We start from the raw sequence: 15,074 nt of genomic DNA, 5'->3' as shown, positions 1-15,074 counted from the left end.
ACTATAGATAGACTATAGACTAATAGACTAGACTATAGACTAGACTATAGACTAGACTATAGACTAGACCATAGACTAGACTATAGACTAGACTATAGACTAGACTATAGACTAGACTATAGACTAGACTATAGACTAGACTATAGACTGGACTAGACTATAGACTAGACTATAGACTAGACTATAGACTAGACTATAGACTAGACTATAGACTAGACTATAGACTAGACTATAGACTAGACTATAGACTAGACTATAGACTAGACTATAGACTAGACTATAGACTAGACTATAGACTAGACTATAGACTAGACTATAGACTAGACTATAGACTAGACTATAGACTAGACTATAGACTAGACTATAGACTAGACTATAGACTAGACTATAGACTAGACTATAGACTAGACTATAGACTAGACTATAGACTAGACTATAGACTAGACTATAGACTAGACTATAGACTAGACTATAGACTAGACTACAGACTAGACTATCGCATATACTATCGAATAAACTATATACTACAATATCGAATAGACTAGACTATAGACGAGACTACAGTCTAGATTACACTAAACACTGGACTATCGACTAGACTATTGACTACAGATTATACTGCAAAACATATGTTCCGATAATGTTTGGACGCTACCACCTCTAATATTTCTGGGTTTTGACCTCTCCCTGGATCAGTAATATTTAAAACTCACTACAATTTATGATTTAAATTACGCACACGAAATTGAATTACACTATTTATTTCCAAAATATTTTATATTTCGTTCCTCAGTTTGTTGCCAAAATAATAGCCTCCCGGCCGCCAAAGATATAGATGTTGTGGTCAAGGGTACATTTGAATATTTTGTAGAATCTAAACTAGTAATTTTAACCGTCATAGAATCTGGTAAAGTGGCATCAAAACTAGAAACAATATTGGCACTATAGGAACCTTCACCAAAATTGGCCACATAAACTAAAGTTTCTTCACCAGCCAAATATCTAACGAATAAATTTTAAAAAAGTTAATAATATTATAAATAAAACAATATAAACTCGCCCACCTTTTCAAAACAAAAACACCATCATTTAAAGCTTTATACTTATAAGATCCCTGCTGTAAAGTTTTCGATGACTTCCTTAACGCTATCAAAGCCTTATAGATTTTCAAATGAGACTTTGAGGCCGCATTTTCACTAGCCACATTAATGGTTTCATAATTAGGAGCCATAGGTAACCAGGTGGTAGAGGCTGTAGAAAAACCACCATTTTTATCCGAGGACCATTGGAAGGGAGTTCGTGATGGATCTCTGGTAGTTTGTTCATATATATCAGGATTTGCATTACAGGCAGCCGGATCTACGGTATCTTCCCAAGAGATTTCACCATCCAACATGCCCAATTCTTCACCTTGATAAGTGACACTAGCTCCAGGCAGCATCATAACTAACATATTCATGGCATCGATATTGCGTACACCATAGCGGCTGGAAGCTCTACGCTGATCATGATTACCAATAACCCAATTAGCTGTACGACCAGCAGGCATATTACTAAGCCAATTACTAACTCCAGTTTCAATACTCTTGGCCGACATGCCACTTGATGCAACTTCGGTGATTAAATTGAAGTTGAAAGGTAACTCAGCGCCTTCGGTAGTGGCATTACCATACATTTGCATGCTGTACCATGGCGGAGCATAGGTCTCTATCAGTAACACCCTAGTATCACCACCATAAATACGCTGATGATCATCCATAACTTGACGCCATTGATAAACCATATCTATAGTTTCTGGTTGATTTTCCACTAAATCCATTTTCAAATAATTACGAGCCTCTGTATCATCAGTCAAACCGCTGACTTCTTCATCAGGATATTGACCATTTGCATCTGGCTTAACCTCAAACAATACAGGTACAGCATCTACACGAAAACCAGCCACCCCCTGATCCAACCAATATCTCAATACACGTTTCATTTGTTCCACCACATCGGGATTACGATAATTTAAATCGGCCTGTTGTACAGCAAATTGATGCAGGTAGTATTGTTGTCTCTCCTCATTCCATTCCCAAGCACTGCCGCGAAAAGCCTGTAGCCAATTACTTGGCGGTATTCTTTTACCATTTGCATCTAATTTACCATCATGCCACACATAATAGTCCTCATAACCTCTTTCACGTTTCACCGATTTCTTAAACCATTCATTTTCCGTACTACTGTGATTGGGTACGAAATCCAAAATAATTTTTATACCAATTTCATTGGCGGTTTTAATTAAGTTTCTAAAATCCTCTATAGTGCCATATTCCGGTTGTATGCCATAGAAATCGGATATATCATAACCAAAATCCACCATAGGTGAGGTAAAGATGGGTGAAAGCCAAGCAGCAGTTACCCCTATATCCTTGAGATATTGCAATTTCGAGGCGATACCATTTAAGTCGCCTATACCATCACCATTAGAATCCATAAAAGAGCGAGGATAAATCTGATAGAATTGGGCAGTTTGCCACCAATCTAATTCCTCTTGCTGATCACTTTTATCCTGACATGGCAGGGCTGTATGCAGCAAGGCTATGAGGAATATAAACCTTAATTGCAATGTTTTCAAATGAAACATTTCGAAATTACTAAATTGTCTTTAGCGGTATGAAACTTTTATATATAAATTACAATATTTAGTAATTTCTTAGAGAAATGTTAATTCCATTTTATCTTTTGTTTTATGGAAAACCTACGACAATTTTGGAGTTGTTTTTAACATGCTTGAATTGTTACTAATCCCTTACGTTATTGGAGAATACTTAAGTGTCTTTTGAAGTGCTTTTAAGTTTTGAAGTATTTCCCTGTACGTTCTACATATTGATGTATTTTGATAACGCTGACAAGAGTGTTGTTTATTACATGATAAGACAGCAAGATTGCAACTATGCATGAGTAATTACAGTAATCTCTGGCTAATGGTTTTAAGGAAGAATAACTTAAGTAAATACTTTGAGGATACTTTCAACAATGTATATTAGGGTGTGTTTTGCGTGTAACACTTCAATATTTCTTATTAATTAAATATCGACAAATCTAAATGTTTGATGCTTAAGATCTGATGTTTGATTGGTTGGTCCTACGAGCCATCAAATACCTACATTATTAGTAAAAATTGTGAAATCTTAAAACTACTTTCTGAGTTACATTTGTAAAAGCTAAAAAACTGATGTTTAGTTCATTGGTCCTACGAGCCGTAAATGTGCTCTATGCTTATTGATAAAATTGACAAGAGTATTGTTTACTACATGATAATATAATAACAGCTAGCAACTATGCATGGGCACTTATGTAATCTCTGGCTAATGGATTTAAGGTAAAATAACTTAAGTAAGTATTTTGATGATAATGTCAACAATATGTATATTGTTTAGGTATATTAGGGAAGTGCACTCTTTGTGTATAAAATTTCTATTCTCTATGATCGTCTACTTGATTATCGATAAATTGAAATGCTTAAAGAAAAAGATCGATATTTGGTTCGTAGGGCCAACATATAAATAATAAGAAGAGAATTTTTGACGTGATATGTATTTAAATTTTGTTTGACCTTCTCCATGATCGACTGTCAGATTCTATATCTACAAAAGTTTTAAGCAAGAGACCTGATGTTTGGCTCGCAGGACCAGCAAAGGTGAAAAAAATATTAGGGATAAAATCTGAAAACTTTATTTGCTCTAAGAGTACTTTTCGTAACTTTTCACTAAAAATGATTTTCCACTCAATATTAGTATTTTTTATAAAAATCAAATTTTTTTCCATAAATCAAAATTTTCATCAAAAATTTTTAATTTTTATCAGAAATTAAATCTTTTACTCAAAATCCAAATTTTCCATTAAATCTTATTTTTCATCAAAAATTCAAATTTTCATTAAAAAGAAATTATTCCTGTAAAAATGTAATCTTCAAAAAAAGTTCACCTTTTCACCGAACAGCTTATATTGATCAAGGTAAAAACATTTTGTTGCTTAAAGTTTTATTTAATTTTTATAAAACATATTTAAGTCTAAAGAAACTAAGTCGCCCTAATTAGCAGCCAATATAACAGCCTCTCCGCCTGCTAAGGAAATAATTGAAATCGCTAGAGAAGCATTCACATTTTTACTCGAATCCAAAGTACCAATTTTAATAGTCATAAACGCCGGTAAACTATTATCAAAATTTGCTCCAATATTAGCACTTGTAGATTGTTCCCCAAAATTGGCCACATATAGTAAAGTTTCCTCACCAGCTAAATACCTTTAATAAGAATTGAAAACTAATTAGCCCAGTTACCGTTAAACCAAAATAAATTAGTTTACCTTTTCAAAACAAAAACATTATCATTTAAAGCTTGATATTTATAAGAACCCTGTTGCAAAGTTTTCGAAGATTTTCTCAGTTCCACTAAAGATTTATAGATTTTCAAATGAGAATTTGTAGCACTAGATTCTGTTGCCACATTAAGGGTTTCATAGTCAGGAGCCATTGGCAGCCATGTTTTGCTGCCAGTGGTAAAACCACCAAACTTATCCGAAGACCATTGGAACGGAGTACGTGCTGGATCTCTGGTAGATTGTTCATATATATCAGGATTTGCATTACAGGCAGCTGGATCGACGGTATCTTCCCAAGAGATAACACCATCCAACATGCCCAATTCTTCTCCTTGATAGGTAATACTGGCACCGGGCAACATCATCACCAACATATTCATGGCATCTATGTTACGTTTACCATAACGTGTAGCCGCTCTACGTTGATCATGATTACCTATTACCCAGTTGGCTGTTCGGCCCTCAGGCATATTGCTAAGCCAATTGCTAACACCTGTTTCAATACTCTTGGCCGACATGCCACTCTTAGCTATTTCAGTTATTAAATTAAAATTAAAAGGCAACTCGGCCCCTTCAGTAGTAGCATTACCATACATTTGCATGGAATAATCAGGAGGAGCATAGGTTTCTATTAGCAAGACTCGGGTATCACCGCCATATTCTTTCTTATAAGTTTCCATAACCTGATGCCATTGATATACCATATCAATGCTTTCAGGACGATTTTCTATTAAATCCATTTTCAAATAATTCTTATCATCCTTATCATCGGTCAACCCACTAACTTCTTCATCAGGATATTGACCATTTTCATCGGTGTCAACCTCAAACAACAAGGTCAAAGCATCCACACGAAAACCAGCCACTCCCTGATCCAGCCAATATCTCAAAACACGTTTCATTTGTTCCACCACAAAAGGATTACGATAATTTAAATCTGCCTGTTGTACAGCAAATTGATGCAAGTAATATTGCTGCCTTTCTTCATTCCATTCCCAGGCACTGCCACGAAAACCTGATAACCAATTACTGGGTGGTATTCTTTTACCACTTGCATCTAATTTACCATCATGCCACACATAATAATCTTCATAACCTCTTTCACGTTTCACCGATTTCTTAAACCATTCATTTTCCGTACTACTGTGATTGGGTACAAAATCCAAAATAATTTTCAAACCAAGTTCATTGGCTTTTGCAATCATATCTCTGAAATCCTCTATAGTGCCATATTCCGGTTGTATGCCATAAAAATCGGAAATATCATAACCAAAATCCACCATAGGTGAGGTATAAATGGGTGATAGCCATACGGCCGTTACTCCTATATCCTTAAGATATGTTAACTTGGAGGTTATACCCTTTAGATCTCCTATGCCATCACCATTAGAATCCATAAAAGAACGAGGATAAATTTGATAGAATTGTGCTGTTTGCCACCAATCTAATTCCTTCTGTTCTACCCCTTTATCCTGGCATTGCAGGGAACAACTAAGCAAGGTTAGCAGAATTATAAAACGTAATTGCAGCACTTTAACTTGTAACATTTTAGAAATACTAATTTTTAGCCAAGAAAATAACCCTTTTATAAATATGACAATGAAAACAATGTTGAAAAACTAAATCTTATTTTCTTTACTACAAAACCTAACACAATTTTTTAATTATTATTAACTTAAATCGTTTGTTGTTTTTTTTGAAATATGTAAGTTTTAAACAAATCTGCTTAAAGTACTTTAAAAATATTTTTTCGAGTTTTCAAGATTTCCTTTTAGTTATAGTGGCGCTGCACTTAAGAGTGTTGTTTATTACATGATAAGTTATATTCATGCAATTATGCATGAGCAACGACTGACTGATAGATGAGTTTAATAAAGTACTTCATTATTGTTAACAGCTTTTTACACTGAACGAAATATAGTCAGATTCATAGACTAGTGAAAAGACTAGATAAGTACAGGGACTATTGAATAGATTAGTGATTAGACTAGTCTATAGACAAGTCAAAAGACTAGCTCATAGAGTAGTCAATAGACTAGTCCATAAAGTGGACAATAGAATAGTTCCTAGATTGGTCAATAGACTAGTACAAAAACTTGTCAATAGTATAATCTATAGACGGGTCCATGGCCTATACAAGAGACTACTCCATAGCTTATTCTATAGACTACTCTATAGTATAGTGCATAGACTACTTCATAGAATGGTCTATAGATTAGTCAATAGACTAGTCTATAGAATAATTAATAGAATAGTCAATAGACTAGTTTATAGAGTAGTCTATAGAATAGTCAATAGACTAGTCTATAGAGAAGTCTATAGAATAGTCAATAGACTAGTTTATAGAGTAGTCTATAGAATACTTAATAGACTAGTCTATAGAGTAGTCTATAGAATAGTCAATAGACTAGTCTATAGAGTAGTCTATAGAATAGTCAATAGAGTAGTCTATAGAATAGTCAATAGACTAGTCTTTAGAATAGTCAATATACTAGTCTGTAGGATAATCAATAGACTAGTCCATAGAGTAGTCTATAGATTAGTCTATAGCATAGTTAATAGACTAGTCTATAGAGTAGTCAATAAATAGCTAATAGACTAGTCAATAGAATAGTCAATAGGCTAGTCTGTGGACTACTCTTTAGAAATAGTCAATAGACTTATTCTATAGAGTAGTCAATAGACTAGTCTATAGAATAGTCTATAGAATAGTCAGTATACTAGTCTATAGAATAGTCAATAGACTAGTCTATAGAGTAGTATATAGTATAATCAATAGACTAGTCCATAGAGTAGTCTATAGAATAGTCAATATAGTAGTCTATAGAGTAGTCAATAGACTAGTCCATAAACTAGTCTATGGGCTAGTCTATAGACTATTCCATATACTATTCAAAATACTGGTCCATGGGATAGTCCATAGGCTAGTTCATAGACTAGTCTATAGTCTAGTCCATAGAAAAGTTTAGCAAAAGTTTATACATACATTAAAGAAAAGCCAAGCGTATGGAAAAGTACTAAAAAAGTACAATAGTACAACATTGTTATTACATCCAAGGCTAATACTACATTGAATATTGTAATTTCTATTTCATTATAATGTTTTAAATTTTCTTTATAACATTTAAAACAGTTATACAATTATGAAACATAGAGGGTTGCTAAAATTAAACACGTGTTTTTGTCATTTTCATAAACATCAACAACACTTCAGCAACAGCATTTAAGCTACCTACCTACTCATATTAATTTTTTTTTTTTTTTTTATTTATTTCCTTTAACTTCCTTCCTGTGTTTTAAAGTTCCCCGCCACTTTGTTTTTTCCTATTTAATTATATTTTTTTGTATTTTTTTAAATTGCTAAAATGTACTTAAGGCTAAAAGAGAAATTAAAAAAACAACAGCCATTATTTTTGTTAATTATTTAAAGGTGTAGATAATACTTAATGCCACAAAATGTAATTTTGGTGTTAGACACATGTGGTTAAGCAATTTGTTTAAATTAAACGAAAGTTAAAGATAGACAAACACACAGACCCGTACAAAACTAAACTATAATGCTTAAACACTTAACCCGTTAGTTTTGTAGTTGGTAACGGCTTTTATTAACACGAATAGCCCAAACTGATCTATAGAAAGATTTTTGAAAGCAGATTTTTGTATTTTGCCTATAACGATTGTTTATTTTGGGTACAGTTAGAAATCTACTAGTCCTTCGTAAACAGTTAAGTAATGAGTTGATGATAATTTTGTAAAGTAACCAGTTAGTGATTTACATTCATCAGACACCTAACTGTCTCTTGGTGTTATATTCATTATTTAGCCAGTGGCTGCCTTAAATGGTTTACAAAATCGGGGAACAATTGTCAAAACTGTCGGGCTATGTCTGTTTAGAAATGAGAACTGACAAACACCAACAGATTATATTATATAGAAAACACCTATAGAAATGTACACAAACATTTACTCTTGTATAAATACCATACCACATACTGCCAACTACATATACACAAAAACAAATATATTTTAAGTTTAAAACTTAAAAATACTTTTAAATTAAAAACTATAGATAAAAAATCCAAAACACAAATCTCCTTCATACTTCATACTTAAATGACAAAAACCTAAAATTTCTTTTCAAATTTGAACAAAAAATGTGGATTTTAAAAAGAGTTTGAGAGAAATAACTTAGTAATATGAATGAAATTTGTTACCAACGTCCTCATCCTTTATATTTAAAAATCATATTTTTGAAAACGATATATTCAAGGCTACCAGAATGGCTTAACCTCCTCAAGCTATTATTGTTGGTTTTTCTCTTTTTTTGGCAAAATGTTGCATGTAAATGTAAAGATAATATTACAGTGCGGTTAACCTGTGCTCAAGTTTCAGTTAAAATCGGTGATCGGCATAAAGAGAAAACGACATACCAATTTTTGTGTGAAAATAAGACAAGAGTCAAAGCCTTTAAATTATTATATATCCTATGGTTTTAAATGCTCTCGGCCCCTGCCTGCCATAGCTGCCGATCAATGCTTTATATATGTACATATGAAATACCAATGTATGTGTAGAATACAGTTTATCAAGTTCATATACAGACATTTATAATGAAATATGTATATATTTTTACTTTATAGAGAAGAGTATGGGAGCGGCAAATTAAATTTGGGTAATATTATTAAATAAATACATAAATATTTAAAAATTCAAGGATGATTACTACTATATTATTTACTTTTGCAGCAAATAAGAAAAAATATCTTAAAGGGTTAACATAATTTACTATTCGACCTTGGTTTTACAGTAAAAGAAAAAAAAAACTTGTTTTATTTTTTTACATCTAAAAAGTTTTGTCATCAAAAAAAGTATTTTTCATTAAAGAAAAAGTCATTTTTATTCATAAAAGAGTTTTTTGTCTTATTTTTCAACTTTATTTGTTCACTAAAAAACACTTTTTTTAATAAAAATCTTTGTTCGATTAAAAAAAAAGGTTAGTAAAAAAGTAATTTACTAAAACTTTTTATGTCCAACTAAGGGGTAATATAATGTGCGCAAATATATTCTATAATATTGATATTTAAAACCAACAGAATGAGTCTGAACTATAGATCAACATATACTTTGGTCTATAGATTGAAATATAGTCTGGACTATAGATTAGCCTGTACTATTGATAGGTCCTTAGACTTGTCTTTAGATTAGTCTATAGTCTGTAATATAGATTAGTTCATAGTTTAGACTATGGATCAATCTAAAGTCTAAGCTTTAGATTAGTTTATAGTTTCGACTATAGATTATATGCCCCTATTATGGTTTACAACTCAACTCTTCTTTAGTTGAAATTTTGGTCTTTGGTATTATCGATAACAACTTAAAATTTAAAGTTGAAATTTATTACAACTTTTTTGAAAAAAATTACAACTTATCAAAAGCAGTTGTAACAAATTACAACTCAATTGTTTAGAATAAATTTTTAAAATAAAACAAAGTAAAGTTTTTTTTTAAACATTTTTTTTAAATTTCATTAATCACTGATTTCAAGCGAATTTACAATAAAAAGATGTTCAATACATTTGTCATTTACGAAAAACAGAAATTCATAAACTTTTCACTTAATTTTATGACAAAAAAGCACTTTTTAGGTTGGCAACATCAACACAATTACAACTGAAATTGGTTGTAATTCATAATACCAAATATAAGTTGAGTTGTTCTAAAGTTGAGTTGTTTCAATTTCAACTCAACTGAGTTGAGTTGTAAACCATAATAGGGGCAATAGTCTGGACTATAGATTAGTCTGTAGTCTGGACTATAGATTAGTCTGTAGTCTGGACTATAGATTAGTCTATAGTCTGGACTATAGACTAGTCTATAGTCTGGACTATAGATTAGTCTGTATTCTGTACTATAGTTAGTATGTAGTCTGGAATATAGATAAGTCTATAGTTAAGACTATAGATTATACTACAGTCTGAACTATAGATTATACTATAGTCTGGGCTATAGATTAGACTATAGTCTGGACTATAGATTAGTAAATAGTCTGGACTATAGATTAGTGTATAGTCTGGACTATAGACTAGTCTATAGTCTGGACTATAGATTAGTCTGTATTCTGTACTATAGTTAGTACGTAGTCTGGAATATAGATAAGTCTATAGTTAAGACTATAGATTATACTACAGTCTGAACTATAGATTATACTATAGTCTGGGCTATAGATTAGACTATAGTCTGGACTATAGATTAGTCTATAGTCTGGACTATAGATTAGTGTATAGTCTGGACTATAGATTAGTCTATAGTCTGGACTATAGATTAGTCTATAGTCTGGACTATAGATTAGTCTATAGTCTGGACTATAGATTAGTCTATAGTCTAGACTATAGATTAGTCTGTAGTCTGGACAATAGATTAGTCTGTAATCTGGACTATAGATTAGTCTGTAGTCTGGACTATAGATTAGTCTGTAGTCTGGACTATAGATTAGTCTGTAGTCTGGACTATAGACTAGTCTGTAGTCTGGACTATAGATTAGTCTGTAGTCTGGACTATAGATTAGTCTGTAGTCTGGACTATAGATTAGTCTTAGTTGCGAATTTAAGTAAAATCCATTTGTTTATAATTATCAAAACTATTCATTACAGCGATAAAAAATTATGAAATATAATTTTAATTCACTCACCTTTAACTCATGGTCGAAATAAAGATGTTTTTTTATTTGCTTTGCAAAAAAAAAAAAAAAACATTTCTTTCTGTATATTTTCCCGCATTTTTATTTACTTTACACTTATTTATCAATCTGATTGCCCCTTATTTGCATTACAACAAATACACTACTTCTTTTCATAACAACAACAAATGCAAATACACCACTTCTATATTCACCCCACACCCCTCTCATCAAACAAAAAGATTTGAACTCAGATTTATACACATTACTTCGTGTATTCAACATAACAACAACTTTACTTATTACATTCTCACACCTCCTCTCACAATACAAAAAAGCACATGTATTGTTTTGTTGTTGCTACATAAACGAATAGCCCAACTAAAGCAATAAAAAAACCACCGGCACGCCACGGAAAAAATTGCATTAAATTTTTTTCACAAATTTCTAACACTTTTTCTCTTTATATTTAACACTTTTCTTAGATATTTTTATAAAAAACTATTAACTTATATTTAATAAACAATTTAATGCAATAAAATTTTAATATAAACGATTAATTAACGTCCGACACTTATTTTAATAAGACAATTACTTGAAAGACAACCGAACACTTTAGAAATTTATAGAAAACTAATGCAGAATGCAAATAAGTAAAAGGAAGAGCAAAATCATTGATGTTGTTGTTATTGGTGAATTTTGGGAGTAAAGAAAGAAGAGTTATTGATTGTTGTTGCTATTAGTAGAAGTAATGAAAGTGTTGTTTATGTTATTAGCGTAATATTAAGAGTGAAGAAAAAAAAACAATAACAATACGATGCAAATCAGTGTTGGGCTAATTAGAAAAAAGTAATTTTTAAAGAATGGAAATGAGAAGAAGTAGGTATTTTATTAACAACTTTAATGAATTCATTGAAGATTTCTTAATTAAAATTAAACAAAAGAATTTCATTACCGTTTCACTATACTAATTTTGCTTCAACTAGTCTGGGCAATAAATTAGTCTATAGTCTAAACTTTGGTTTGGCCTATATGTATATTAGTCTACAGTCTGAATTATATATTAATCTATAATCTTGACTATAGATTACTCTATAGTCTGGACTATTGATTAGTCTATAGTCTGGACTAAAGGTTAGTCTATAGTTTGGCCTAAAGATTAGTCTATTATCTGGACTATATATTGGCCTATATTCTGGTCTATAGATTAGTATATAGTCTGAACTACAGATTATTCTCTACTTGAACTAGTCTGGGTAATATATTAGTCTACAGTCTGAACTTTGGTTTGGCCTATATGTATATTAGTCGACAGCCTGAATTATATATTAAACTAAAATCTTGACTATAGATTAGTCTATATTCTGGTCTATAGATTAGACTATAGTCTGGACTATTGTTTAGTCTATAGTCTGGAATATAGACAATCAATAGTCAGGACTATATACTAGTCTATAGTGAGGACTGTAGATTAGTCTTTGGTCTGGACTACAGATTAATTTATAGTCTGGACTTTAGATTACTCTATAGTCTGGGCTATAGATTAGTCTATATTCTGGTCTATATATTAGTCTATAGCCTGGACTATAGATTAGTCTCTAGTTTAGACTAGCCTGGGCAATAAATTAGTTTGAATTTTGGTTTGGCCTACATATTAGTCAAGAGTGTGGATTATATATACATATATATGTAAGACTATAGTCTGTAGTCTGTACTATTGGTTGGTCTATAGTTTGGACTATAGATTATTCTACATACTGCAATATAGACTAATCTATAGTCTGGACTATAGATTAGTCTATAGTCTGGTGTATAAATTGGTCTATAGTCTGTACTATTGATTGGTCTATAGTTTGGACTATAGCTTAGTCTACATACTGGATTATAGATTAGTCTATAGTCTGGTGTATAGATTAGTCTATAGTCTGGCGTATATATTAGTCTATAGTCTAGACTATAGATTAGTCTATTGTTTGGACTATAGATTACTCTATAGTCTGGACTATAGGTAAGTAGTTTATATTCTGGTCTATAGATTAGTCTATTAGCTGAACTATAGTCTGTACTAAATATTAGTATTTAGTTTTGAACATATATTAGTCTCTAGTCTTTACAATAGGTTATTCTTTAGTCTGGACTATAGGTTAACTTTATTCTCGATATTCGTGACATTTTTATGGGACTATATTAAATGATGGACTAATTTTTAATGAAATCAATTAAATGCTTTACTGATTTAAGTGCTAAGGAAACCTTTTCAAAATAGCGACCGTTAGTTTTAAATTGAACTAACAAATATTAAAATCAAAGTAACTTAACTATCTGTTAAAGATCTTTAGAGCAACAAATAATAAAAGGGATAATACCTATGTATTGTATTTTAAAGCGCTAGCAACAGCATATGTATTTTAAAATAGTTTCTTTTTAAATATCAAAGTTATTTACTAGGACAAAAAAATATTGAAAAATAACTTAAATTCACTCACCTTTAATTTATGGTCCAAATATTGATGTTTTTCTACTGTATTTGCTTTTCAAAAACAAATATTTTTTTCTTCATATTTTTCCCGCATTTTTATTTACTTTAACACTTTTTTATCAACCTGATTGCTCTTTTTTATTTACATTTAACTTTTTTATTTACTTTTATTTGCCTTGAAACAAATACACTATTTCTTTTCATAACAACAACAAATGCAAATACACCACTTCTATATTCTCCCCACACCCCTCTTTTCAATCAAAAAGATTTACACTCAGCTTAATACACACTACTTCTTTTATTCATAATAGAAACAACTACATAAACGAACGGCACAACTAAAGCAAAAAAAAAACCGACCGGCACGCCACCGAAAAAATTGCATTAAATTTTTTTTTTTCACAAATTTCTAACACTTTTTTCTCTTTATATTTAACACTTTTCTTAGATATTTTTTACAAAAACTATTAACTAATATTTAATTAACAATTTAATGCAATAAAATTTTAATATAAACGATTAATTATCGCCAGACACTTATTTTTATAAGACAATTACTTGAAAGACAACCGAACACTTAACAAATTATAGAAAACTAAAGCAGAATGCAACTAAGTAAAAGGAAGAGCAAATGTCATTCATTGATGTTGTTGTTAGTGTTATTGGAGAATTTTGGGAGTAAAGAAATAAGAGTTATTGGTTGTTGTTGTTATTAGTAGAAGTAAAAAGGGTATTTTTTTATTAGCTTAATGTGAGTAAAGAAAAAAAAAACAATAACAAAGATGCAATCAGTGATGGGTGAACAAGTAAAAAGTACTTTTTTTCTTTAATGGAAAGCAGTATTAAGAACTTGAAGATTTGTTAATTTAAATTGAACCAAACATTTTATTATTATTTTTTTTTACCTTTATTATTGCTGCAAATTAATCTATTGCATGGAATCTATATTAGTCTATAGTCTGGACTACAGACTAGCTTAAGTCTGGGCTATAATTTAGTCTTCTGTACTATAAATTTGTCTATAATATGATTTATAGATTAACCAATAGACTGGACAATAGATTCGACTATAGTCTGGGCTATAGATTAGTTTATAATCAGAACTATAGATTAGTCAGTCTATAGTCAGAACTATAGATTAGTCAGTCTATAGTCAGAACTATATATTAGTCTATAGTCAGGAATATAGATTAGACTACAGTCTCAGTATATTAGACAACGGTCTAGACTATAGGTAACACTACAGTTTGGACTATACATTAGACTATAGTCTAGACTTTAGTTTAACCAAGAGTCTAGATTATAGCTCACTCTATAGTCTTAACTATAGCTCACTTTATAGTCTAAACTATAGCTTAGTCTAAAGTCAGGACTCTAGCTAAGTTCATAGTCTGTCCTATCGATAAGTCTTTTAGTCTGTACTATAGATAAGACTATAGCCTGGTCATTAGAAAAGTCTATAGTCTGGACTATAAACTCGTCTTAAATATGGACTATAGATTTGTCTATAATCTAAGCTTTCCTTCAATCTATAGCCTGTTCTATATATAA

General features: G+C 31.0%; 1 protein-coding gene across 3 annotated transcripts; it reads right to left on the bottom strand.

The window, feature by feature from the left end:
- Positions 1-718: 718 nt before the first annotated feature.
- On the bottom strand, positions 719-5,951 carry LOC119611887 (maltase A1-like). Of its 3 annotated transcripts, none has more exons than XM_037967593.1 (2): positions 4,351-5,936; positions 719-1,002 (listed from the first exon to the last, which is right to left on the bottom strand). In XM_037967593.1, the coding sequence occupies exons 1-2, from the start codon at positions 5,910-5,912 to the stop codon at positions 756-758; spliced, it is 1,809 nt and encodes a 602-aa protein (XP_037823521.1). In that variant the 5' UTR covers positions 5,913-5,936; the 3' UTR covers positions 719-755. The 3 variants fall into 3 exon arrangements, with proteins under 3 accessions (XP_037823521.1, XP_037823520.1, XP_037823522.1); XM_037967592.1 differs by lacking the exon at positions 4,351-5,936 and adding an exon at positions 1,065-2,647; XM_037967594.1 differs by lacking the exon at positions 719-1,002 and adding an exon at positions 4,009-4,288 and having other exon boundaries at positions 4,351-5,951.
- Between the last annotated feature and the right edge of the window lie 9,123 nt (positions 5,952-15,074).

Source organism: Lucilia sericata, unplaced genomic scaffold (assembly GCF_015586225.1).
Source record: "Lucilia sericata isolate MDLA Ls3-8-SP2 unplaced genomic scaffold, ASM1558622v1 Contig001552F_arrow, whole genome shotgun sequence".
NCBI lineage: Eukaryota > Metazoa > Arthropoda > Insecta > Diptera > Calliphoridae > Lucilia > Lucilia sericata.
The sequence above is the reverse complement of the archived record's forward strand: the minus strand, read 5'-3'. Positions and strand labels throughout refer to the sequence as shown.